Here is a 27,900-nt window from a genome sequence, read left to right on the forward strand (position 1 = left end):
CATGACCGTCCACTCATCATACACCAACCTGAACTGGGAGGAATGCCTGAGATCACAGCATAAAATCCGTAAATTACAACTGCGGATCCAAATTGGGAGACCCCTCCCCCACAGCCCGAGCTACAAAGCCTCGTGGTGCCAGAGAGAAGCTTTCTCCCAGCAAGCGAATACAGCTCAAGCTGAGCTCCAACTGGGGTTTTAATTAGCAAGTGTGAACTGCTCACTACGAGGTACAAATCCCCAACAAGTAGACAGAGGCTTTGGGTGATGACTGACCTTGGAGAGCCGGAGGGTCGCTTTGCGCTAGCTCTGTTCCTTTTTCGACTCAGTGGAGAAAGCCTCAGCCATTTTCAGTTCCCAGTTCTGTGACCCAGACAGGGGTGTGGCACAGGCAGAGAGAGACCATTGAAATGCTAATGACCTCCCCCTAGGGCATCTATCTTCTCTAAGAGGAAAGGGGTGGGGCCTTGCTCTACTACCTGCCTTCCATTCAGAACTTACACCAGGCAAGAATTATAGGCTAACAGGCGCCACCTGCTGGGCAGAAAAGCACAGTGACCAGAGGCATCAGAGGGTGTACCAATTTTCTAAGACACACCCTCGGGGAAACTGGATACTGAATATTTCTTCCTTCTGGGACCTTAGCCCATTCTGGTCTGGGGAGGCCTGACTGGGGTAACCAAGGAAACCATGCCTAGAAAACAGAGAACTACAACCTACACCAAGAAAAATGAGATATGGCCCAGTCAGGGGAACAAACTTGCACTTCAACTGTGATGCAGGAATTGAGACAACTAATAATAAGTCAATTCAAAAAGTTTAGGGACAATACGGCAAAAGAGATGAACCACATAATGAAAACACAGGACATACGTAAGGTAGAAATCGAAAGTTCAAAAAACCAACTGGCGGAATCTACGGAAATGAAAGGCACAACATAAGAGATGAAAGACACAATGGAAACATACAACAGCAAATCTCAAAAGGCAGAAGAAAACACTCAGGAACTGAAGAACAAGGCACCTGAAAGCCTACACACAAAAGAACAGATAGAGAAAAGAATGGAAAAATACAAGCATCAATTCCGGGAACTTAAAGACAAAACGAAAAGCAAGAATTAACATGTCATTGGTGTCCCAGAAGGAGAAGAGAAGGGAAAAGGGGCAGAAGCAATAATAGAAGAAATAATCAATGAAAATTTCCCATCTCTTATGAAAGACATAAAACTACGGATCCAAGAAGCGCAGCGTACCCCAAACAGAACAGATCTGAATAGGCCTACGCCAAGACACTTAATAATCAGATTATCAAACATCAAAGATAAAGAGAATCCTGAAAGCAGCAAGAGAGAAACGATCTATCACATACAAAGGAAGCTTGATAAGGCTATGTGTGGATTTCTCAATAGAAACCATGGAGGCAAGAAGGAAGTGGGGTGATATATTTAAGATACTGAAAGAGAAAAACCACCAACCAAGAATCCTATATCCAGCAAAACTATCCTTCAGATATGAGGGAAAGCTTAAAATATTCTCTGACAGACAATGACCGAGTTTGTGAACAAGAAACCTGCTCTACAAGAAACACTAAAGGAAGCACTGCAGACAGAAAGGAAAAGACAGGAGTGAGAGGTTTGGAAAACAATTTTGGGAGATAGTAGCACAGCAATGTAAGTACATTGAACAAAGATGACTGTGAATATGGTTGAAAGAGGAAGGCTGGGATCATGTGAGACACCAGAACAAAAGACGAACAATAAAGACTGGGACTGTGTAACTCAGGGAAACCTAGGATGCTCAACAATTGTAATAAAAGGTACAAATATGTTTCTACATGAGATAGAACAAATGAATGTCAACATCGCTAGGTGTTAAAAATAGGGTGGGACTGGGGGGAAATACAATCAATGCAAACTAGAGGCCAGAATTAACAGAAACATTGTATTATGCTTCCTTTAATGTAACAAAAGCAATATACCAAAGCTAAATGCATATGGAGGGGGAGGGGGGAATAGGGGAAGGGTATGGGACTCCTGGCACTGGTGATGCTGACTCTTCATTCTACTTCAGGTTAATGCTATCTTTCCTTTTGTCACCTTCTAGCTATCAAGTTTTTTGTTTATTTGTTTGTTTTTCTCTCTCTTACCTTTTTCTTTTGCCTGTCTGCCTTCTTTGACTCTTCCTCTGTCTTTGTGGAAGAAATGTCCTTATATAGAGAGTGGCGATGGTGCTCAATACATAAATGTGTGACTATACGGGGAATCAATGATTGTTTACTTAGGACAGAATGTATAGTGTTTGAACAAAACCATCTTAAAAGAAATAGGTTGATGAAGAAACCCTGAGGGCACTATACTGAGTGAAATAAGACAGACACATAAAGGAAAAAATTGCAGGGTCTCACTGATATGAACTAATTATAACATGTAAACTCATAGACATGAAATATAAGTTACCAGGATGTAGAATGAGGCTAAAGAATGGGGAGCTTATTATGAGCAGAATATTCAACTAGGGTGAACTTAAATATTTGGAAATGGACAGGGGTGATGGTAGCATGTAATGAGAATAACTAACAGTGCTAAAAGGTGTGTGAAGGTGGTGGAAAGGGTAAGCTCAGAGTCACGCATGTCACCAGAAGGAAAGTTGGAGGTTAAAAGATGGGAATGTATAAAACAGTGAATCTTGTGGTGGACAATGTCCGTGATTAACTATACAAATATTAGAAATCTCTCTCACGAACTAGAACAAATGTATGTCACTATAACTAGAGGTTAATAATAGAGAGGCATATAGGGAATAAATATATACCTATTGCAAACTATATACTACAGTTAGTAGTATTTTAACATTCTTTCATCAACAGTATCAAATGTACTATACCAAAACTGAATCAATAACGGAGGGGTGGGCGGGTTATGGGAGGATGTGAGTTTCCTTTTTTTTTGTCTTTGTTTCTTTTCTGGAGTAGTGAAAATGTTCTAAAAATTGAAAAAAAAATAATTGTGTTGATCGATGCACAGCTGTATGGTGGTGCCGTGGGCAAGTGATTGTACATTTTGGATCTTTGGATAGTTGTATGGTATCTGAACAATCTCAATAAAAAAAAAAAAAAAAAAGCCAAGCCATTTTATAGTATTTGCTTTCAGCAGCCTAGCAAACTAAAACAGTACCTTCTAACATAACCTCAAACAATATAAGCCAAATAATGAGAATGACTGAACTATAACTACATACTCAAACATAATCTTGAGAAAAGTCAGATACAAAAGAATCCATATTGTAGGTTTCCACTTACATAAAATACAAAGTCAGCCAAAACTAGCCTAATGTGTGAGGAGCCAGGATAGTGGTTATCCTGAGTTGGGGAAGGAGGCAGTGTCTGCAAGGGGACACAGGAGCAGCTTCTAGCGTATTATTTCTTGTCCTGGGTGAGTTCAGTTTGTGAAAAATCATTAAGCTATACACTTCGGCCTATGTATATTATACTTCCAAAAAAAATTTTTAAGTACATATTTATAATCAAGAATTAAAACACTAAGCTTCAGTAGAGTTTTAAAAAAGAAGAACAACTGTCTTTAAGTGACACTTTTGTGGGTGAACACTCTTGCAAACAAACACCTTGCTGCTTTGGCTAAAGTTATCAGGGAAGGTCTCTCAGCAGCTGCCTTCTGTGTTGAGAACTAAACAGTGGAAAGGAAACAGTCATGGCAAGATATAGGAAAGTTTCTGAAGCGGAAAGAACAAGTAGAAAGGTCTGAAGATGGGAACAAATTCAGTGTATTTAAGGGATAGTAAACTGATGAGGCTGTAGTCTGGAGAAGGGAACAGAAAATGGAGGAAGAGAGGCCACACAGATGAACAGGAAGCATCCTGTAAGCAGCTCAGTCTCAGCTGTTTTTTTAAAATATAAATATATACCACAACTCCAAATGTATATGTGCAACCCAGACCCCTTCCCTGAACTGCAGACTCCAAATTCAACTACTTACTTAACTACTCCACCTGGATGTCTACTTCCAGCAGGCACCTCACGCTGAACATGAGCAAAACCGAGCTCCTCATCCGTGCCCTCCCAAACCTAATCCACCTACAAATTTTCCCATCTCAGGAAATAAAACATCAGTTCTAACTTCAAAGTACATCCAAAATCTGACCATTTCTTAACTTCCACCGCTGTCACCAAGGTCCAAAACACTATCATCTCATGCTAAATTAATACAATAGCCTGCTAAGTAATTTCCCTGATTATGTCCTTGCCTCCTCCATAGGTCTATTCTTGACATGGCCAGTGATCCTTTTATAATTTAAGAGGGACCATGTCACTTAATACCACCCAGACACCTCCAGTTTCATCCTGAATAAAAGCCAAAGTCGTAACAATTGTCGACAAGGCCAGAAACAACCTCATCTTCCATTACCTTCCTCATCTCATCTCCTACACTCTCCTCCTTACTCATTCTGCTCCAGCCACATGGGCCTTCTTGTTGTTCATCGAGCACACCTACAGGCTTCTGCCCCAAAGCCTTTGCACTTGCTGGCCCTTTGCCTGGAAAACTCTTCCCCAAATATCTGCACCACTCACTCCTTCACCAACTTTAGGTGGCTGCTCAAATGTCACATTTTTGTGAGACCATCCCTGAAACTCTATTTAAAGTTATAAACTCTTTCTTTCTCTATTAGAATATAAGCTCTGGAAAAGCAAGAATTTTCTTTTTTTTTTTTTTTGTCTATCCACCCATACTGCTGAATCCCCAGTGCCCAGAATAGTGTCTGGTACACAGTAGATGCTCAACTAATATTAAATGAATGAATGAATGAATGAATAGATTCTTATAATTCAGATAAAGAAACCTGTATCTTAGTCAGACTTTATGCTTTAGAATGATCATTCTGCTGTTAAGCAAAGGAGGAACATCAGAAAGGTAAGACTGGACACAGTGAGACCAATTATGTGGCTACTATCCAAGAGAAAGATCACAGTGGCTGAGTAAAATTGTAGCACTGGGAATGGTGAGATGAGTCAGATATGAAATCTGAAGAATTATGAATTGACAAGGCCAAGAGTTCCAGTATCAGGAAAACCTATATTTAGTGTACTGAAAGACCGTCAGTATATATGGCTTGTAGAAAACAGGGCAGAATGTGGTTATAAAGATGAGGCCATGAAAATAGGCAAGAGCCAGACTATGCAAAATCTTGCCGACAATATTAAGGATTTTGATACTTATGCTAAGAGCAATGGTAAACCACTAAGCATTTAAGACGGCATGACTAGATCTGTTTTAAAAGATCCCTCTGAATGCAGTGTGAAAGAACTGATTGGAGGAGGGCAAGAGTGGATGCAAAAATAATCATTAAGAGGCTGTTTTGAATTGTGTACCCCCCCCAAAGATATATTCATACCCTAATTCCCCATCCCATGAATGTGACCCTATTTGGAAAATGGATCTTTGAAGATGTTATTAGTTAAAATGAGCCCAAACTGGATTACGATGAGCTCCAATCCATATAACAGGTGTCCTTTAAGGAGAGGAAATTAGACAGACATAGGGGAGATGGCCAAGTGATGACTGAGGCAGAGGATGCCATGGATGGCCATCAGTAATGGCCAAAGGCTAGGGCAAAGACTTTGGAACAGATCCATGTTGGAACATGACCCTACCAACATCTTGATTTTGGACTTCTAGCCTCCAGAACTGTGAGACAATAAATTCTTGTTGTTTTAAACCACCCAATCTATGGTACTTTGTTATAGCACTTCTCACAAACTAAAACAGGGGCCAAGGTAAGTAGATGACAGATTGGGAAGGTGGTGGTATAAAAAGAAAGAAGTAGAATGATTTGTAAAACATTTGAGGGAAATTTTAAGGGATTTGTTGTTGAAATGAAAACAAAAGGAGAGGACGAGAAGGTGACAGGAAGATCCGTATGATCCTGGCTTATACCCCTGAATTCACCTAGAAGAACACTGGGGTTGGGGCAGACAATCTGCCAGAGGCCCTAAACATCCCTGGATGTTCTTGCAGGATATGTTAAAAATACGAGGCCCTGGTGACTCTTTACTTTGGCCATTTCCCAGGACTGTTCAGAAAGAGCAACTCCGAGGGTTATGCAGTGTCTCCTCCTGGACAAACAGCAAGCTTACATCTTTACATCTGCTTTTAATAAGAGCAGTGAAGTCCCAAGCTTACAGTTCCTTTCCTATGATGCAACCCAATGTGTGTAAAGGAATCCATGACAGGCCCTTTGCATTATTGCCCACCACAGGACAATGCAAACTAACATGAAGCTTTTGCCCTGAGTAATAAAATCCTTTGTCTCTGACCCAGGAGTCTTACCTTCTGCTAGGATCCATTAATCAGATACTGGGTATTTTGTAGGTAGAGTAACATTCTAGACCCTGCACAGTTCTTGACAAATGGAAAAGGATCAAAATAAGTGGCTATGTATCACACCAAAAAAAAAGTCTCAAATTACAAAATGTAGAAATCACACAAGCTACATTCTTTGATACAGTGCAATTACATTAGAAACTACAGCACCAGATTCTCTAGCCTCCTCACACTTCTTCGAAAATTTTAAAGCCCTCCTGAATAAGTCTTCAATTACAAATTAAATTAAAGTAGAAATTATAAGCTATTTTTAAATAAATGGCAATGTAAGCACTGTATCTCAAAACTTGCTAATAACCTGATGAAAGTGGTAAAAGCAGTAGTCAAAGGAAAACATATAAATGCACTTTAGAAAAAAAAGACGGAAAACAAATAACCAAGTTCTCCATTCAAGAAGCTAGAAAAGGTATAAAACAAATCTAAGGAAGTAGAAGGAAAAATAACAATAAAAAGCAGTTATTAAATACTATTTTTTCTTTCAAAATGGATTCCATCTGCTTTCATTAAGGAAAATAATTATAGTAAGATGAGATACTTATTAATCTAGCTGGTCTGATTAAGGTCTAGTTCACTTTAATAAAAAGCTGAATTTCTAAGGAACTGAGTGTGTACAGACACACATAAAGAACCTTACATTTTACACTTACCCTTTTATTTTAATCCTAAAGTTTTATATGTTGTCATTTTAGGTATATGTTAATAATATTCAAGCTGATGCTTGGAAAATTCTCTGATATATGGTTTATGAAGGAAAACTGCATTTTACATAAATTGCATCCAAAATGTGTGATCCATGTGGATGTAATTTTTCTTGAACTACAGTATTTTGCAATAAACATTTTTAGCTTTAAAAAAAAGCTGTTATTAAAGAAATAAGAAAACACATTCAGAATGAGATCATCAATAGAATGTTACAAAAATGTTAATTGTCTCAATATTTACAACAGAAAAAATGAGAGAAAAGGTCAATATTCATCAATTGGGGAACCATTTCAATAACTCTCGAACGTTTATACTATAGAAACTCATTAAATGTCTCAACTGATAGGCAAAGATTTTTAAGACAGTTCCAAGTTTAGCAACCCCATTCAAATTTCTAAAATTCTGTTGGATACATGGTCACATATTTTCATAAACTCATAAAAAAGGACTAGAAGGTTAAACAACAAGAGTATTTTTATGAAAACAAAAGGGATTATTTTGCTTCTCAGTTGGGGGAAAAGAATAAAGGTGAACATTCACATTTTACTGTACAGACTCACTTTTACACCATTTAATTGGTTGCAAAGAGAATGTTCTCTTACATTTCTTGTGTAAATTAAACCATGAAAACCAAAACTTGTGTAAGGTTATATACCTAGTTGCTGATGGAGCTGGTATTTGAACTCAAGACTGCTTTTACTAAGTAAATATTAAAAGTTTTCACTAAGTTAACTACATATTATAATCTCTGCAAGTGTACATTTTAGACCTAACAAATTTGCTCTTTAATATATGCTCAAGAAATATTCCCTGAATGATCTGTACAAGTCATTCACTTTTCTGATTCTGAAACTCAAATCTCTTCAAGCTATCTTACCTTGTTTTAAGTGTTTTCATTTTCTTAAAAGAATAATCTCTTTAAATTTTTTCCTCTCTTCCCCAACCTTTACACATATAAAACTGACCTAGATGAGCCCAGCACATGTACTGAGCACATAAAAGGTGCACAGAAAGTACTGATGAATTAATTCTTTGATACTCTTTTCTAAATCTTGACAAATAATTATACAAGGAATGTGAGAATTAATTTTAAGGGCTAGAAAAAACTTGAAGATACTCTAGTCCAATTCTCTCATTTTAAAGATGAGGACCTAAAGTTAAGAGGGAAAGGAAGGAAGGAGCAAAGGGAAGGAAAGAGGAGAGGGAGGGAAAAGGGGGAGTTCTCCTCACTCTCAGTCCAATGGTCTTCTCTCCACAACAGAAGTGGATTTTCAAGAGGTCATTGCAGATACAAAAATGAACATACAAAAGTCAGGAAAACTTAAAAAACACCAATCTGACAGAATTAACAATAATGATTAACAAACGATTTCATGTTGCCTGACAATCAATCTCCAAATTAACACAGACTTGACAATCAACTCTGATCAACTAGACCACTTGGAACATGTTTCATTTGTCCTATCAAAAAATAAGGAAAAGAAAAGGGAAACTACCCAAATTGTTTTTCTCCTGAGAAGTCACCCTCACTCGAGCAGAAGTGAACTCTGTATAAAACTTTTCTTATATTATGAACCCCAAAAAGAATTTTAATGATACTGAGTTTAAACTTAAGGTACTTTAAAGAAGAAACCCAATGGCTATAGTGCATTTCACTCCTAAGAACTATAACATTTAATGTGTGGGAAACAAAAGTGTCTGATGTTTAAGGTATTATATATAATTTTCAAGTGTGCTTATTCTTGAAAAGTTGTTATACTTAAGACATGCAACATAATTTTAATTCCATTTTTCTTACTGTCTTGAGGAATAAATTTCTTTTCAACATTTTCATGTCTTAAAATATTAGCAAGAAAGAAGGAAGTTATGAAATATTATTTTTTGATTCCTTTTAGATATCTTTTTCTTCCCACAGAGCATTTTATTTTACCAGCTTAAAACTATTAATGCACCAGAGGAATACCATACTAAAATCTTTGCTCAAGTCGAAAATCCCTTCTTCACCTCATGTTTCTTGAGTATAGAAACAGACTGCACATTGAAAATGAAAGTGGAGCAAATATGACTTTGGGGTAAGCACCACATGGCAGACGGTATTTTTCAACAAAATCGCTGAAAGCACATACTCTTCTTGCAATGTGACTTTAATACTCCACCAATTGAGAGATGGGCATATACGTTCCACCCCCTGAATCTGGGCAGGCCTGTGAAGACAAAGGTAGGGATGCTGTGTGACTTCTGATGCTAGGTCATAAAACATGATATAGCTCTGACCTCCTTCTCTTGGGACACACAATTAGAATCCAGCCACTATATTGTGAAGAGGCCCATGAAACCACATGGAGGAGTCATGTGTAAGTTCTAGCTGACAGCCCCAACTGAGGACCCAGAAAACAGCTACCATCAACTCTCAAACATGTGGGTAAACCAGCTGTCAAGTCACCACCCAGCATTTGTTCTTCCCAGCTAAAGCCCTAGACATCATGGATCAGAAAAAACCATCTCTGCTAAGCCCTTTCCCAATTTCAGAACCACCAAATCCATAAAATAATAGCATAGCCATTGTTTTAAGCCACTGAAAAAAGAGAAAAGACAGCCATCTTAATCAGGTAAGAAAAAATGAAAAATAGGGGAATTTGAGAAACAAATTAGTATTTAACTCAGTAGAAATTTCAGATCTGATCTAGGACTAGCAAAAGAATTTAGTCAAACCACACTCAACTCCAGAGAAACCATCACTCCCTCCTAGTGGAAATGGAGGCATGACACTGGAAAGATAGTAAAGTGATAACCCTGGATGGAAGCAGGTGTGTGTATCTGAATAATGGCAGACACCCTTTTTAGGTCCTAGTTGAAAAACATTACCTGGTTCACAAAGTATTATTAAGAAAGGATCTTGGAAATCCAAACAATAAGAATGACGTATCTATCCACAGAGAGACTTTATGTCTAAATTCAACAAGGTTTTTTTCTCTGCAGTGATAAGTAGATTTCAAAAGCAAGCCATTTCTGATATAATCTCAAATCTAAAGGAAAGGTCAAAATAAAATGTTACCAGGATTACTCTTTTAAAAAAGACTCAGGATTACAAAGACTTAAAGGTTAATCCTCTGGCAGTCTGTAAAAGCTATTATTTCTTTCTTTCTTTTTTTATTTTAAACATACATGGCGACATTTTCAATTAAAAATAAGTCAAAATTCTTAAGTCCTCAATGTTTATAATGCTTAACACAATGCAGAATTAGGCACTGAAGGAAAATTAAGTCTTAAAATGGTAGCAAAACAATCCACTAAAAAAAAAAAAAAAAACTAAATCTAAAATAATAATAAATTTCTCACTCAGGTTACATACTTCCTAACTTATAAAGGAGTAAATGTATGTATTCATGTAATTTACATGTACACAATAATTTCACTAATCTTCCAGTAAAAATAACTTTACTGAATAAGATTTGAATTATATATCTTGGTATAACTAAGCAGGGACCACAACAGCAATTTACAATTATAAATTTGGGATTTTATGCAGCATATCTAAGAAAGACTGTAAAAAGCAAAAACAACGCTGCTGGAACATAAATCATAAATCATACTATTAATACCCACAACAGTTTTTTAGGTGAATGCTTCTGAGCATGATAAATTATCTTATTCAGTTCAAGCAAAAAAATATTGGTCTTTCCTCTACATAGTAAATTCCTTAATGAAGACATTTAAAAGAATTCTCTAAATTTAAATATTTTCGAGTAGACTCCAAAATGTCGAGGAATAGAGATGCACATGTTGCTAAGGAGCTGCTAGGGTAGGTTTTTCTTTAAAAATTAATAATAAACTATAGAAAAGAGAAGCAATTAGAAAATGTGATTTAGCTCTCATTAATCTACATCAAAGAATTATAATGAGGTACATTGTGTGCCTTTCAAATTACTCTTTATTATAGGTTTCACAACAGAAGTTGAGAAATCTCTTTGACAAACCAGTCCCTTATTAGAAATCAAAGGAAAGTACTTGCTACCATCTGTGCAACATTAACGACTTCATTGGAGAATGATTATTTTGTATGTCAAGAAGTATTCGGTTCCTATTTAAAAAAAAAAAACAATAAACAGACAACAGCAACACAGCTATTCAAATACTCATCTTCATCTATTATAAAAAAGTCACAGAGTCTATGAAACACTACATAAATCGCTACAGAAAGACCAGCATTTCTCCTCAAACCAGTAAATAGAAAATAAAATTGTGGTCCTATGAAAGCATAATCAAAGTACTTTTTTATTGCCAGTAACACCAACATATGCTTCACAAAATGTGACCAGCACCTGCAAGGTCTGATTTAATATGATGGGATGAAAGAGAAAATAAAAACTTTCAACTGTAACTCCATTAGCAGAAAGAAGATTATGTTATAAAGAATAAGGTAAAATTATCCATAAATGGCTGTCAGAAAAATTTATGACAGATAATCTCTTCTCTTTAAAGTACACTGAACCGAGAAAAATCTGTTCAAGTATTTAGAAGCTCATTTTAGAAAGTATTACTATAAATCAGCCCTCTTTTCTCCAGTATACCATATACCATGTCCATGATTTGACAAGTTCTTCCTAATTACCTACCTTAATTACAGTAATTATATATTTTATAGTAAATGCAAGTATCAAGGTTCATTTGGAAGATAAACTGGCAACTACAGGGTTTTTAAAAAGGATAGAGAAAATGTAGGAGATGTTCAACCATTCTGCTTAATTCTTCATCTTCAACACTTGACCATTTATCAGAATCATACAATTTTGGAGCTAGACCTTAGAAATCACTTAATCTAATAGTCTTATTTTATAATGAGATCATTTTCCAATTTTTTCATTATAAAAAGGATTAACCATCATTTGTCCTCAACTGTTGGTTCTATCTACTCATTATATAAGGTCATCTTGGACCCCTTTAGCTTACAAGGACTTACGAGATAAACTAGCATAAGGGCACTGCATATAATATATTAAATAGAAAACTATAAAGAAACAAAGGAAAATGTTCTAGAAAAAAATCTCAAATGTCCTCAAGACTAGTTTGTTTTGGAAGACTTTGGGAGGAAAAGTTGGTGACAATGCAATTTATATTAAAATAAAGAAAATTTTGCAACAGGGATATTACAGATCAGGGTAGAAATTCATATTTCTGTACATTTATACTCTGGACTTATCATTTTCTATCAAGCAGTAAAGGAGGATGCTGCCATTATAAGATGAGTTGTTGAAACCATTAGGATGTGAATTAGTCTTAGCCCTACCAATTTTCATCAACTCAATTAAAAAAGCATGTACTAAATACCTATACTTCTAACAATAACACTGTGCTAAATGACAAACAGTAATCATGGAACTTACACTATGTCCATCTAAGTAATCTAGGTCCTCAATAGCCTCACCTTCAGAATAAGAGGATTAAAGATGACCTTCTGGCTCCTAAAATTCTGATTATATGATATCCAAACAATGAAATTTCATTCATCTTAAAATAAATATCCTGAAACCAAGCACTGCTAAAAACATAGTAAAGAATAAAGTAACTGTTACTTGTAATAATAAAGGAAAAGAAACACACAATGGCCTTTGGAAAATGAATTACCATAATTCTCTCCCCATCTCCATCTCTACACTTAGAGACAGTACTCAAAAAGGCCTCAGGTCTAACACAGAAACTTATTCTAAACTCAATAATTTTTCTAAATAACTTCTTTTATTTCAAAATAATAAAGACAGTTCATATTCATGGTCCACAAAATATGAAAACCACACTGTTTCATAAGTCACTAACTACAGTAAAATTTTTCAGGAAGATTCTTATTCTCCGTTGCAGACCACAGGACTCAGTATCCCAGTCTCCCATAATAGCTGCAGTCAACTCCATCAAGGGTTACTCTGCTCCCCTTTATCACTATTAAAAATGTCATGTTGCAATACACCAAGAGAAGAAGAGACAAATCAAAATACTATGATAGCCACAAATCTCAAGGTAGCTCCAAATGTCAATGTATTGTCAATAATCCTAACTTTTTAAAGACTAAAACCTTAAAGAATCTGATTAAGGCTACTCTATCACAAAAATGTACATTTTCACATTCACATTTAACTCAGGGATTCACTAATCCTTCCCCACTCAACACTGCCAAAGATGCAAGGACCCTTGATTAAGGACCCCTGAACTAATCAATGGTATTTGTGGAAGGTGGGGGTGAGGTAAACCAGACAATACACCAATCCTTTGAACTAGAAAAAAAACACTATCAGCACCGTTTTTGAACAAGAAGGAAAATACAGATGAATTAATGATAAAATTTTCCTCACCGTGCTCTCAAGGAGGTTTATAACCATAATTTAAGAAAGTGCCCTAATTTTATAAACACACACACACGCACACACATCATTACATCTGAAATAGGTAAAACTTTCACCCATGCTCTCTATACTTAATCTAACGATTAGTGGATGATTCATGGTCAGACTACTATAAAACAAAGATTAAAACAACGATCACTATTGCACATATTATTATAAAAGAATGGACATCAATACGATGATACGATAAGCACATGAAGAAACCTTTTCATAAGCAACTACGCTTTAAATTCTTAAAAAAAAGAGAAAGAGAAAACGAGAAGACTTCTGGTCAATAAGACAATATCTGCCTTGTTTTTTTTTGTCTAATCAATTTCAACTTTAGTAGCTGACAATAACACACCACATTGGAAATCTAAGAATAAAGATTTTAAAACAGCAAAACAGCAATCTAACAATGTTAGATGAGCAGTACCAATCATTCTTGGCATCCTGTCAGTCAAGAAAAAGTCCTCCTATAAACACAAGCTAAAATGACCCTATCTGGTCAATAAAGACAATTTCAATATGCAATTATGAAGATTCGAATCACTCTACACTATTCCCACAGCTAATTAGTTCTCAGCAGAAAGCACAATGAGAAGATATATAGTTAATACACAGAGTCTAAGAACAATCTGAAAAACATTAACCCCCTCATTTAAGCAGAAAAGAAGAAAATGAATATTAGATTTTCTCTCACAAAATGTGCTCATCTAATTAATTCAGTCTAGAATAGTGATTCTTGGAAGATTGTTGTATTCTATCTTTTAAAAGTGTATTTAAGCAAGTTTAGCACTATTAAAGACAAAATCACTATTCAATATATATTAAGCAGAAATTATCATGACTATAAAAAGCAGGCAGCATAGAGTGGTGAAAAAGTCTCTGAATTGACTATCAAAAGAAATGTGTGCTGCTTCTCGTGATTCTGGTACTAACTATATGTGTTTCTTTGGGCAAGATCACTTAATTTCTCTGGACCTTAGTTTCTCATCAATAAAATAAGGGAGTTATACTTAATTATTTCTAAGATAACTATCATTACCTCAAAAGATTTTAAACGCTATAGCTCTTAAAGTCTGAAATATGGCATTCAGAATTCCTGATAGCTCCTTTTACATACTTTATAAAATCAATATGAACTTATCAGTTATTTCACCAAGAGAAAGAGTAGTATTTCTCACCTTTTGAAAGCTTATTGTCATGGAGCAAATTTCGAAGCTTACTACAAAGTTGGATCATGCTGTCCAATTGTCTATTTATCTTCACATCTTGTATCCAGGCTGGGGTATTACACACTGGACATTCTGTTCCAATGCAGTCACTTACACAATTGCTTATAAAGGATAAACAAACAAACAAAATATTGAGAAGCATTCAGCAGGATTTGAATTCCAAAAAAAACAAAAAATAGAGTTTGATCACAAGTAAATAAAGCATGAAGCAGAGGTTGTTTTAACAATGGTCAATTGTAAAATACTTGTTAAAATAGTGTTTTTGAGAAAGTTTGAAACATATACATAAAATCTAAATCTAAAGTTCCTTATATAATTTGCTACGAAGAGACTTAACTTAGGCTGAAATCAGGTTGCATAATTTTTCCCTGCAAATTTATCTATAGCTTCTAAAGGGTGAGAGGAGAGAGAAGGAAACAAACAGCTTTAGTACCTAATGCATAGCAAACAAGCAGGTCAACCTGTCCTATCTTAAACCTGAACACTCAACTTCACGGAAATACCTAAAATTACTGCAAAGAGACTTGAGAAAGTTGTTTTTATTTTTGTATTTGGACAACTGCCTGCTTCAGTTTGCTAAAGCTGCTGGACTGCAATATACCAGAAATGGATTGGCTTTTACAATGGGGGCTTATTAGTTCACGAATTTACAGTTCTAAAGCAATGAAAATGTCCCAATTAAGGCATCAACAAGGCAATACCTTCTCTGAAGAAATGTCGATGCCATCTAGTTCCTCTGTCACATGGGAAGGCACATACATGGCTGCAGTCTGCTGGTCCTTCTCTCCTGGTTTTAGCTGCTGGTTTCCATGGCTTTCTCCAAAATGTCTCTGGATTTCTATGTAAACTCTCTCCAAAATGTCTCTGCCTTTTATCCTCTCATAAAGACGCCAGTGAAGGATTAAGACCTACCTTGAATGGACCAGGTCACATCTCAACTGGAATAGTCTAATCAAAAGATTCCACCCACAATAGGTCTGCCCCCACGAGAATGGATTAAAAGAACATAGTCTTTTCTGGGTACATAACAGATTTAAATCAGAACAGTTTATAAAGGTTTTAAAGTAATTTTTGAGAAAAGATCTAGTTTTATAGCCTGTAGCCTCCATTACTTCAGGTTATCTGTCCAAGTGTTATACCCTCACAGCTGGACTAGAGGGGTTTTCCTAACATTAGGGTTTATAAATACCAGCTCCTTTACAAAAGTGAGTTCATAATTCCCGTAAAGCCCATCTGTGAATAATGGAATAAAAATCCTATAAATCCACTCCTTCCTTAGCCTCACCAGATGGGCTCTAGCAGGACTGCATAATATAACAGTTGTAAAAGCCCATATCTCCCCCAAACACTACAATCCCTTGTATGAGACCCAGCATTTTATAGACACATACTGTAGCTCTTACAATATGAGATACCTTCAGACAAAGCCTGTGGCATTTCTAATCTTTGTGTCCTTGGCTCCTAGCATGATTTCTAACACAAAGTAACTCAATAAACATTATAAAATGAATCTGCAAACTATACTGAGGCTGGGTGGGACCTTAAGAGATCAATGAATTAAATAAATGTTAAATTTCTTTAGCAAAGGACTTTCTGAGAGTTTGTTCGTTATTAAGAACTCTAACTTGGAACTCCAAAATACAAAGCAGGCAAACCAATTTCTCAGGCAATTTAGATAATCAGTTGTTGTACAACAATTATTTGAGGAACATCAGTGAAATACAGTCTGAAATAGACTCATCAAAGATTTCAATGAAATCCACCTCATTTTTCAGATGAAAAAAATGAGATCCAGATAGTTAAGTGACTTACCCAGCAGTACACAAGTACTCAGATCAGCCTATTTTATGCATTCTACAATATTTTCTTATAACTGTTCTCACACTATTTTTTGTTCATTAATCCAGAATTCTGAGGAAGATGTCATTTCTCAATATATCTACATAACTTAGTAAGACAATATTTTCCAAATGACCAATAGATGATGTCACAAATGATGCTGACTAAAAAAACTCAAAGTACAAGATAAACCAATGGAATTTAATATAACAGTATACAAAAAGTCCAGTGATATGGTTTCAGATGTACACTGCAACTAACCTAAAAAAAACATCACTTGTCAAGTTCTGATGTAGTATCAAAGAATATCAATCATCTGAAATGGCTATTAAAATATTCTTTCTTGTTCTAACCAGAGATATTTGTAAGGCCAGATTTTCTTCCTATACTTCAACTAAAACAATATACCACAAAAGACTGAATACATAACCAGATATGAGAATGTAGCTGGCTTCAATACAGCAAGACATTGAAGAAATTTGCAAAACAAGACAACACTTCTATTTTTCCTTTGGTTGGTGTGATGGTTTGAAGTTGCATGTACCCCAAAAAAGATCATGTTCAGAAAACATCAGCTAATCCATTCCTGTGGGGTAGACCTAATATGGGTGGGACTTTTTAAGTAGGTTATTTCAGTTGACGCATGTTCCAGGTGGGTCTTAATCCTCTTAATGGAGTCCTTTATAAGAGGATAAAAGAGAGAAACACATAGAAAAAAGCCAGAGACATTCAGAGAGAAAAGCCAGAGATGCTTAGAGAGAAGGACAAACAGCAGCTAATGTGCATAAACACAAAGATGCTCAGAGAGGAAGCCACCGAAGCCAGAAGCTGGAAGGAGTGAAACCCACGAGAGAAGGGAGAGAACAGCAGAAAGTGCCACGTGCCTATCATGTGACAGAGGAGCTGAGGATGCCGGCAGCCTGTCTTCAGAGTCTAGGTATTGCCCTATTGATGCCTTGATGTGGACATGTTTACAGCCTCAGAATTGTAAACTTATAGGTTAATAAATCCCTATTGTAAATGCAACCCATTTTTGGTATATTGCATTTATTTAGCTTTAGCAAATAAAAGTTGGTAGAATAATTATTTTTCCTTTAAAATGTTATTTATGTTGATACATAAGTTTAATATAGCTAACTTAAAATTAATACTTTAAAAATTTCTCAGTTTTATAAAGCAAATATAATTATACACACATATTTATTTATCTTTATAGTAAAACAAAAGCTCTTTGTGGTCCTCAAGTTTTAAGTGTGTAAAGGGGTCTGAGACCAAGAAGTTTGAGAACTAAAGCCTTATCTTAAATAAATTATATCTTCAAGAGAGTACATGGGCTACTTTCATCAGGGATTGGTAGGAAAGTACCTTGAAACTGCCAACAACACTGTCAATGATATCAAAATCTGGACCCATCCTCCCCTTTCAGTTGGACTGAGATACGTCAAACCCACCTTTAAAAACTGCATGGTATATGTGAAGCACTGCACAGCAGTTTTAAGTAATTCCAAATCTGCAAATACAAGCAGCTGCCTGAATTCCTGGCATCATATAATCAAAATTAACCAAAATGGCACTGAATTCATTGTTTCTTTCCTATGCTTATGTCATATAAACAGATTACCATTTTCTCTTCTAAGGTATTCTCATGCCTCTCAATTTTTTATTGGCCTTTTAAGTCACAGAGTCCTTTAACCTCTGATTAAAGGTACGGATGACCCCCCTCCCCACACACACACATACTTTGCATACAATTTCAAGGGGTTCATTATTCTCTAACAGCTTTGTCACCGACCAATTATATACAGTAGTAAGCCCATTGTACATCAGCTGAACAGGATAAATCTGCTTGCTACAGAATGAGGACAGGGAATGGGTATTACATCATAAGGGGGTCAAGTCATTGGAGGCTTTTATGAGGATGTGACATTTGAACTAAAATTTAATTGATGAAAAGTCAGCCTCACAAAAATCTGGCAGAAGTACATTCCAGGCAGAAAAAAAAAAGAAAAAAAACAGCAAGTGCAAAAGTGCTGAGGTGAGTAAGGTTTGTATGTTTAACGAACTGAAAGGGCAGCATGGCTCAACAGTGTGAGCCAAAGGAGAGTAAGGTCTGAAAAGGAAGCAGGAACTAGGTCCTGTATCAGACCTTGTGGACTCGGGGATAGAGTTTGGATGTTATTCTATTTACAACAGGAGGTCACTGAAGGATTTTAAACAGGGGAATGATATGGATGTGACATTTTTAAAAGATCCACTGATGATAATGCGAAAAAATGGGGGTGAGCAAAATGTAAGCCAGAAGATGGGTTATAAAGCTAGTACAACAGTCTGGGGAGAGGTAATATGATTGTTGCTTAGCAAAAAAAGTATAAACAATAGTAAATATAGAAAGAAGTAGGAATATTCAAGATTTTGAGGTGGAACTGACAGAACTTAATGAAGTGGGATAGGGAAGAAAAGGAGCAATCAGGTATGACTTGTGGTTTTTTTTGTCTCAAGCAACTCGGCAGTTGGTGGTACTATTTATGGCAAGGAAGATTACGGAAGGAGGACAGGTTAAGGGGAAGGATCAAGAGTTCTGCTGATTCTTCTATTGGATACGCCCCATATAACAGATCTACTTTTCTACCAAGAAGACTGGGACCCCAAGCACAGCTGCCTCCCACACATCCCCAGCCCACTGAAGTCACACACTAAATTATTTTCACATATGCTCAAATTTCTGAATGTAGTTTATTGATGTCATATACTTATACATCAAAATAATCATAAGATTGAGTCAAAGGAGGCTATGTTAACCCTGTTTCATAGACGATAAAACTAAGACATTCAGTCCCTCAACTGAGTTCTCCTGAACTAGAAATAGGAGGTGATAAAAACCTTATCTTCTAACATATAAGCCAGGACTTTAACATTAGACTATGGATGTAATTTCACAATAACTATAAAAAATAGACTTTCACAACTTTGAAAGGATTCAAAACTAACTGAAGACAAAAAAAGACATTTGAATTACACACTGATTTTTTTTTCCCCAAGCTTAGCAAAGCTAATTACTAAGCTTTGTAACTTTTGACAAGTCATCCCCTTTGAGCTTTGATTTTCTTAATTATAAATTAAAATGGTTACAAGAATCAAAATGAGATAATGTACAATAATTTTCTTCACAGATTATGAAAGTACATGAACATAAGGTACTATTATCATCAATATGATTACATGATTATTATCTAATAAAAAATATAGTTACACTATTTCTATCAAGCCATAATTACTCACCTACAGAAGATGTGCTCACATCCTCCTAAGCACACAGGTGCCTTCAGAATATTGGTGCTGTTTGAAGAAAACAATCAAAACTTAAGTCACTGTTAGATAAACATTCCATGCTCAATATTTCATAAATCCAAAGCCCAATACTACCATATTCCTCTCTTTTTCAAAACACAAGATGGTAAAGTTCTGTTCATTTGAAAGGCTGCTACTCCCTCATTAAATATTGTATCGCAACACACCTGCTGAATTCAAATGGCAACTACCAAACTCAGGACAAGTTTTAACACTTTCATAATGTATATATGTGAAGCCAGAGAAAGGAGCAATTTTGTTCAAGCATCTCTAAACCACTTTCAGCCAAAACCAACCACTGGCTCCTCCTTTCATCTACTAAGGTATATTTTCACCTAATGATTCCAAGTATAGACCATATATCTCAAAATGAGAGCTACAAGAATGACCATAAGACTAACTGTCCAAATGAAGACACTTCTGAGAGTGAAGGGAGTGATAACTGGATAGGATGCTGGGACAACAGGCATAAACCAGGACTGCCCCAAGGAAACCTGGACATTTGGTCACCGTGCCCAAAGAACACATGGTTTCCCATAAGGAAACATCTGTTTCTGGCTATCACTGAGTAGTCATCTATTTTTTCACGGGTATCTTATCAAAAATGCAGCCCTTCTTTCAGTTTACAGAAAGCTGACTGCTACATTCTTTAAGCAACTGCAAAAAGGAATCATCAGGTTGCAGCCTACAGACTGAAAGAGACGCTGCATTGGGAGAGGAGAGACAAAAACAAATGCTCCCAATGTCCATCAAAATACCTGCTACATTTGATAATCCTAACAAAGTAATGGTACTTAGTAATAAACATACTTCAAATCATTACACTCAGAGGAAATAATGTAACAAGAGCAAAGAGGAGTAAAGTTTTTAAAGGATGAACTTTCTTTATGCTTGGTTTAGTACACTAACCCTAGGACCTTTAGGTATTTACACCATTATTATCCAATTACCTCTGCACACATACCACATGTCAATAAAAACAGTTTTTTGCATTTCTTGAAATATCAAAAATATCACACTACACATTTTAATAGATAGAACATTAGTGAAATTGAGCTTTCAGAAAGCATGCTAAAACAAGAGTGCACACCCACAATGCTATTCTCAAGATACTGAAAATGGTGCTCACTGACATTATAAAAACCATTAGTTTTTAAAAACTCACAATATCAAATTTTTCTATCACACTACATAGAACACACTTAAAAAAATATAACTTGTGATGCGCCAGCCACTTCTGTGATTCTGGCAATTACATAAAATGATTTCTTTTACAATGTTCACATTACTCTTATGTTTGTTCATTATTTGAGCTATCAAACCTAACTTCATCTTTCCCAATCCAACATGTTGAATATTACTTCATTACAAACCCTGCCTCTAAGATCTCCAAAGTAATATTATCTTGCCTTCTCCTCCTTGTTCTACCATAATAATCCTTCCTCTACCTCCTCCATTCTATCACCCTAGCTAAAGTTCTACCTTGAAAGTACTACATTCAGTCCATTAGCTCCTTGGATTCCCTACCCAACCCAGACCAGGGAATCACCACTACCCTAATTCCACTGGCCTGTAAGATACTAATGGATGCCAATCTATAATCCTAGATAGCTCCCACAGTCCACCTCCTCCTTGCCTGCTCTCAGGCTATGAGTAACAATCATAGACAAACACAAAGATGTACCAACTTTTCTCTATGAATTTATTTGGTAGCTTCTTCAGATCTGTATCTCTTCCAAAGTAATATTTTAGATGTCCCATGAGTAAGCAAACAAATGAATAGATGGCTAATCCCCACGTTTCCTCAATCCCATTAACCTTACTGGAGCCAAACAGTGTGAGTTTTTCTCCACCTAAACACATACTACCTCTTCAACCATATTCTTACCCTTCCTTCTAGGCTCAGAGGAAAACATTTCCTGTAGTCATTGTTCCTTCTCAAGAGGTGCTGCTTGCACATCTTCCCTGTCTCCTACAGTACCCTGCTCCCATCATGATAGTCGCTGGGCTGGTTTGGAAGTATTATGTCCCCCAAAACGCCATGCTCTTTATTGCAATCTTGTGGAGGCAGATGTATTAGTACTGATTAGGCTGGAATCTATTTGGTTCAGTGTTTCCATGGAGATGTGACTCAATCAACTGTAGGCGAGACCTTTCATTGGATTATTTCTGTGGAGGTATTGCCACACCCATTCAGGGTGGGTCTTAATTGGATCACTGGAGTACTTTAAAAAGAGCCAAACAGACCCAGACACTTGCTGCAGCCTGGAGAGACATTTTGAAGACAGCTGTTGAAAGCAAACTTTTGCTCAAGAAGCTGAGAGAGGACACAAAACGCTCCAAGAGCAACATTTTGAAGAATGCACAGGAGCTGACTGGAACACAATCCAGGATCAGCAGATGCCAGCCATGTGCTTTCCGAGTTAACAGAGGTTTTCCGTACGCCAATGGCTATCCTTCAGTGAAGGTACCCTGTTGTTGATGCCTTACCTTGGACACTTTATGGCCTTAAGACTGTAACTTTGTAACCAAATAAACTCCCTTTATAAAAGCCAATCAATATCTGGTGTTTTGCAAAATGACAGCCTTAGCAAACCGAAACAGTCACCTTCTTCTATCTGCATCCAAACATGCACAGGTAATCTCTCTTCTATCTAAAGTCATATTTTCTTTTGATCCTTCCTCCCACTCTACCTTCTGTTTCAGCTCTTAACCTTTCTTACACAGATTCAAGTTCTTAAATACTTACTTGACACTAGCTCACTTCACCTCCTAAACTGCCTAGCTTTAACTTCCACCACTCTGCTGAAATTGCTCTCCAAAAGATATTTGGTCCTCATTTGACCTGATCTCTCTGTGAAATAACACAGACCACACCTTCTTTCCTAAAGCTTTTTCTTCATTGAGTTTTAATCTTCTTAGTACATTTATCTGCCTATTTCAGCATTTCTTTACCTGCTTCTTTTGATATCTCTCAAATGTGGGCATTTCCCCTAGGCCACAGACCATAGCCTCCTGGCTTTCACAGGCAGTATTTTACTCAATGTTGTGATTCTGTTTCTCAACCTTAAATTTCCCTCCTAGGATAAATGAACCCTTTACCTACAGTTCTGACTCTTTATCCTAGCAATAAGATGTTATAATGGAATTATGACTATCTATAAATAACTGACTGGTTTACTTTTCTAATTAAAAAAAAATTTTTGTTGTTAACAGGTGAGGAAGATACTGGAAAGAGTAAGTGAATGAGAAGTGTACGCATGTATGTATCAGGGGAGGGAGCAAGGAAAAGGAATGTTACAGGGAAAGCTGGGAGAGGGTAGTGCCAACTTCAAAAGAATTTCAGTGGGACGGCTCAAAGGATAAATACACCACACAGAGGGTGGCATCTGTGTCAAAGCCAGAGTTTCTGAGAACAGCGAGATCTTAGAGGACAATACACCCTGGAATAAAAGAATTTTCATTACAACTGGGCAACATGTATCAAAATTTCAAATGCACTTAACTTTATCTTAACTATTCCACTGCCAGGAATTTATCCTACAGATTTACTCAGATTCAAAACACCAAAGATATAGAGACAAGATCCTAAAAGCTTCCAGAGATTAAGAAGCAAAATAAAATAAACATATATCACATAGTTTTAAAAAAAGAAATCAGAATGGCCTAAGACTTCTCAAGGGTAACAAGAAACACTAGAGAGCAGTGAAGCTAGACTTCAAAATTAGGACTGAAAATTATTCTAACTTAGAATAATTTCCAGTCACCTTTCACAGAAGAAAATTAAAGGATAAAAAGAAATAAGAAAACTCATCTTTCAGAGTAGGAAGGCAGGAAGTTAACAATAAGAAAAATGGAAAAAATTTAAGAAATAGTGAAATAAACATATTATTTGGAAATGACAGCAACTAAGAAAGATAAAAGAGGTTGTATTTGGGGTCTATAATTCAAGGGTAATGAGGGATGGGACAAATTAATGTTTTTATGATAATCTTTGTCCTACTGACTAGTCACCTAAGCTCATGTATAATGTTAAGCAAAAAATTAAAAATGTAAAGGCATATACAAGGATGTTCACTCCAGCCCTGGTTGTCATAGCAAAAGACTAGAAACAACCTAAATTTCTACCAACAAGGAAATGTTAAAAAAAAACTATGAAATATCTACCTGATATATGGTATCCTCTCATCTGAGGTATACGATGCTTACACAAACATCCTCTTAAAGGATACACAAAAATTGACAATACTGAGTTCTTGAAGAGGATTTGGCCTTACTCATCAATCATTTAACAAATATTTAATAAGTATATGCTATGTTATTTTAATTCTTTGATATGCATGTAGTTTCAATTCATTTAAATTTAATTTTAAAAAGTTATTTACAATCAGGTACCATCCAAGCCATGCAACCTTTCCTCTCACTGTTCTCTACACAAACTCTGTGATGTGGTCAAGCCAGTATCTTTACACTTTTCAAATACGCTGTGCCCAATTCCAGTCCTACAACTTTGCTCAATCTATTCTCCTCACCCTAGAATACAGTTCTTCTTTCTGAACAATTATTCACGCCCAACTCATTACCAAATACTGTTCAGGATGGTATAATGAAAATGATACTAAACAAAGAGGTATGGGAATTCTTGGATTCTGGTCTCCATGCTGTGACTTATGTAAAATCTGTACCATGCACCAAACATGTAAGGAACACAAGGTTCACTGTGACATATACTCTTTCTTAAGGGGTTTCTAATCTAGCTGCGTAGTTTTATAAATCAAACTAATATATGATTTAAGAGAAATACAAAATGCTGTAAGTTTCCTAAGAAGAGATGGCATCTAGTTAGGGCTCTGGAAATCAACTGGTGAAACATAAATACTTTGTACCTGCCTGATTCTCTGTTTTTCTTTTCTCCAAATAGACTGTAACCCTACCGATGAGAGATCTTGACTTTCATTTCCCAACTCTCCATTATCTACTTAGCATGGTGCTATATTAGCAGCAAGATTTCAATAAATCTTTAGTGAATAAATCAAGTGGAAGACTACAGACAAACATGCATTTGTATTAACAATTCCATTTTATCCTTACCCTACTTTCAGCTCAATATACTTATATATTAGAAAGAAAAAATCCAGAAAAATAAGAAAAGACATCTGCATGGTAACAGCATTTCTGCACCCTGAAAATTCAACTATTTTATTTTTCTTCCATCAGCAGTCATAATTCTGTGACTTCACATGCAGCTGATTTGAAAAGACTGGTGCAAAGGATTATAACTCAGGAAAGAACGATGTGCCAGTTTGAATGCATTACATCCCCCAAAATGCCATTATCTTTGACGCAATCTTCTGTGGGCAGACGTATCAGTGTTGATTAGATTGTAATTCTTTGATTGAGCGTTTCCATGGAGATGAGATCCACCCAACTGTAGGTGATAACTCTGATTGGATAATTTCCATGGTGCTGAGGCCCCACCCATTCAGCAAGGGCCTTGATCAGTTTACTAGAGCACTACATAAGCTCAGACAGAAGGAGCAAGCTTGCTACAGCCAAGAGGGACACTTTGAAGAATGTTCAGGAGCTGAGAGAAACTGCAGATGAGAGACAGTTTGAAGATGGCCAGTGAAAGCAGACTCTTGCTCCAGAGAAGCCCCAAGAGCAACTGAGAGTGACATTTTGAAGAGGAGCTGTGGCCTAGAGAGGAATATTCTGGGAGAAAGCCATTCTGAAACACAACCTGGGAGCAAACAGATGCCAGCTACGTGGTTTCCCAGCTATGAAAGGTTTTCCAGACACCACAGGCCATCCTCCAGTGAAGGTACCCAATTGTTGATGAATTATTTTGGACACTTTATGGCCTGAAGACCATAATTGTGTAACCAAATATTGTGTAACCAAATAATCCCCCTTTTATAAAAGCCAATCCATCTCTCGTGTTTTGCAATCTGGCAGCAATAGCAAACTAGAACTGATTTTTTTTTTTTTAAAGGTTCTATTCACATAAAATTTTCTTTGCAAGGAAAAAGGAGAAAAATTCAGTTGAGATTACAATATTGAGACAGACCCTACTTCTTAACTGAATGGCTCTAAGCTTCCATGAGATAACAACTGTGATTTAATATTAGGCAAGATAGCTACCACAGGACTCTTATTTTAGAGAATCCCTAAGGTATTTTTAAGTTGTGGGCCAACACATTTATCACCAAACACACAGGCTCCCTAATTCAATTAAACAATCTGCTGTGCTTATCTTAAGGAAAATAAACAAAGTTGGTAACCATTAAAAAGTTAGGGGAGTGAAAGAAACTAGAGAGGGGCTGGAGGATGCCCGACACCGCAGTTTCGGGGTGTGAGCGGCCATAGAGGAACTCCTATAATACATGGTGGGGACGGGGGTGGAAAGGTGGAGAGATGGCACCTCAAGGGACGGGGTGAGTTTGTTCAGCCAGGACTGCATCCCAGGGCCAGGAGGGGCCAGATGGCTGCCAGACAAGGGAGCAAGCAGTGGCTCTAAACTCCTGTGCACCCACCTTACCAATTAACTGGGGAGATGATCCTCCACAGCCACAAGGCCAGGAGCTCCCATGAGGGAACCCAGGAGGCAGTGGATGAGTACTGACCGATTTACTCTCCCCTCACAGAATCCTGGGGGGGGGGGGTGCATGGGCAAGAAGTGGGAACAGGAGAGGGCTTCACACAGAAGCACCAGAGGCTCGTGGGGGCATGGCAGGCAGGGAGTGGGGCATGTTTCAGCTGGAGGGTGCCTGTGAATGGATTCCCTGCCAAACTGCACAGGGCCCACATGCACCCCCAGGGCAGGCAGTCCCCAGTACATACGGAGAACTGATGCACTGACTGGATTCCCATACTGTTCGGAGCCCATCCAGCACACACGTGAAGTTGGGGAAAAGCAGGCTTGAGAGTAGAGATGGCTCAAAAGAGCCATCTGCTGGCAGGACAGAGAAAGCGCACTCCAGCAAGCTGTAGCTCTGCCAAATTATAAATAAATGCTCAAATAATCCTGCATTTCCCAAAATAATCCTACCAAGATAAGCAAATGCCCCAAAGCCAATAGAAAATCATAAAGCACCCAAAGAAACAAGATATGGACAAGCCAAATTTAAAAACCAGAAGAGAAACAAAATTTGGAGCAACTAATTAAAGTATACACAAATGTCCAAAAACAATTTCAATGAGATGGCTAAAGACATAAAGGAAATCAAGAAGACTTTAGAAGAGCATAAAGAAGAATTTGAAACAGTAAATAAAAAAATAGAACTTATGGAAATAAAAGATACTGTTGATCAAATTAAAAATACACTAGACATACAACAGCAGATTTGAAGAGGAAAAAGAAAGGATAAGTGAACTGGAGGCCAAACAATTGAATGCGAACATACAAAAAAACAAATGGTAAAAAAAATTTGAAAAATTTGAAACGGATCTAAGGGAAATGATAGACAACATGAAGCACTAAAATATAAGGATTATCAGTGCTCCAGAAGGAGAAGAGGAGAACGGGGCTTGGAAGAATATTTCAAGACATAGTTGGCAAAAACTTCCAAACCCTTCTAAACAACAAAAATATGCAAATCAAAGATGCCCAACAAACTCCAAATAGAATAAATCCAAATAAACCCACTCTGAGACATATACTGATCAGATTGTGAAATGCAGAAGAGAAGGAGAAACTTCTGAAAGCAGCAAGAGAGTAGCGATTCACCATATACAAGGGAAACAACATAAGATTAAGTACTGACTACTCAGTGGGCACCATGGAGGCAAGAAGGCAGTGGTATAAATAATTAAGATTCTGAAAGAGAAAAATTGCCAGCCAAGAATTCTTTATCCAGCAAAGTTCTCCTTCAAAAGTGAGGGAGAGTTTAAAATTTTCACAGAGAAACAAATGATGAGAGAATTTATTAAGAAGAGACCTGTGCTGCAAGAAATACTAAAGGGAGCTCTACTGGCTGAGAAAGAAAGAAAGAAGAGAGAGGGCTGG

The 27,900-nt window shown here is 36.7% G+C and overlaps 1 protein-coding gene across 7 annotated transcripts in view; it reads right to left on the minus strand.

Moving 5' to 3' along the window:
• BARD1 (BRCA1 associated RING domain 1) overlaps window positions 1–27,900 on the minus strand; it is a 102,112-nt gene that overhangs the window by 61,301 nt on the left and 12,911 nt on the right. The window contains exons 1-3 of one of the 7 annotated variants that reach the window (XM_037850130.1): window positions 19,827–19,883; window positions 17,999–18,057; window positions 14,658–14,809 (exon numbers count right to left, since the gene is read on the minus strand). The exons of 1 other annotated variant lie outside the window; for it this stretch is intronic. In XM_037850130.1, coding sequence (XP_037706058.1) covers window positions 14,658–14,715 — 58 coding nt within the window. In that variant the 5' untranslated portion in view covers window positions 14,716–14,809; window positions 17,999–18,057; window positions 19,827–19,883. Of the gene's footprint in view, window positions 1–6,340; window positions 6,399–9,961; window positions 10,166–14,657; window positions 14,810–17,912; window positions 18,058–19,826; window positions 19,884–27,900 lie in introns of those variants that run through there. 5 more of the 7 variants (XM_037850128.1, XM_037850129.1, XM_037850132.1 and 2 more) reach the window with 5 other exon arrangements.

Source organism: Choloepus didactylus, chromosome 9 (genome assembly GCF_015220235.1).
Source record: "Choloepus didactylus isolate mChoDid1 chromosome 9, mChoDid1.pri, whole genome shotgun sequence".
NCBI classification, from domain to species: domain Eukaryota; kingdom Metazoa; phylum Chordata; class Mammalia; order Pilosa; family Megalonychidae; genus Choloepus; species Choloepus didactylus.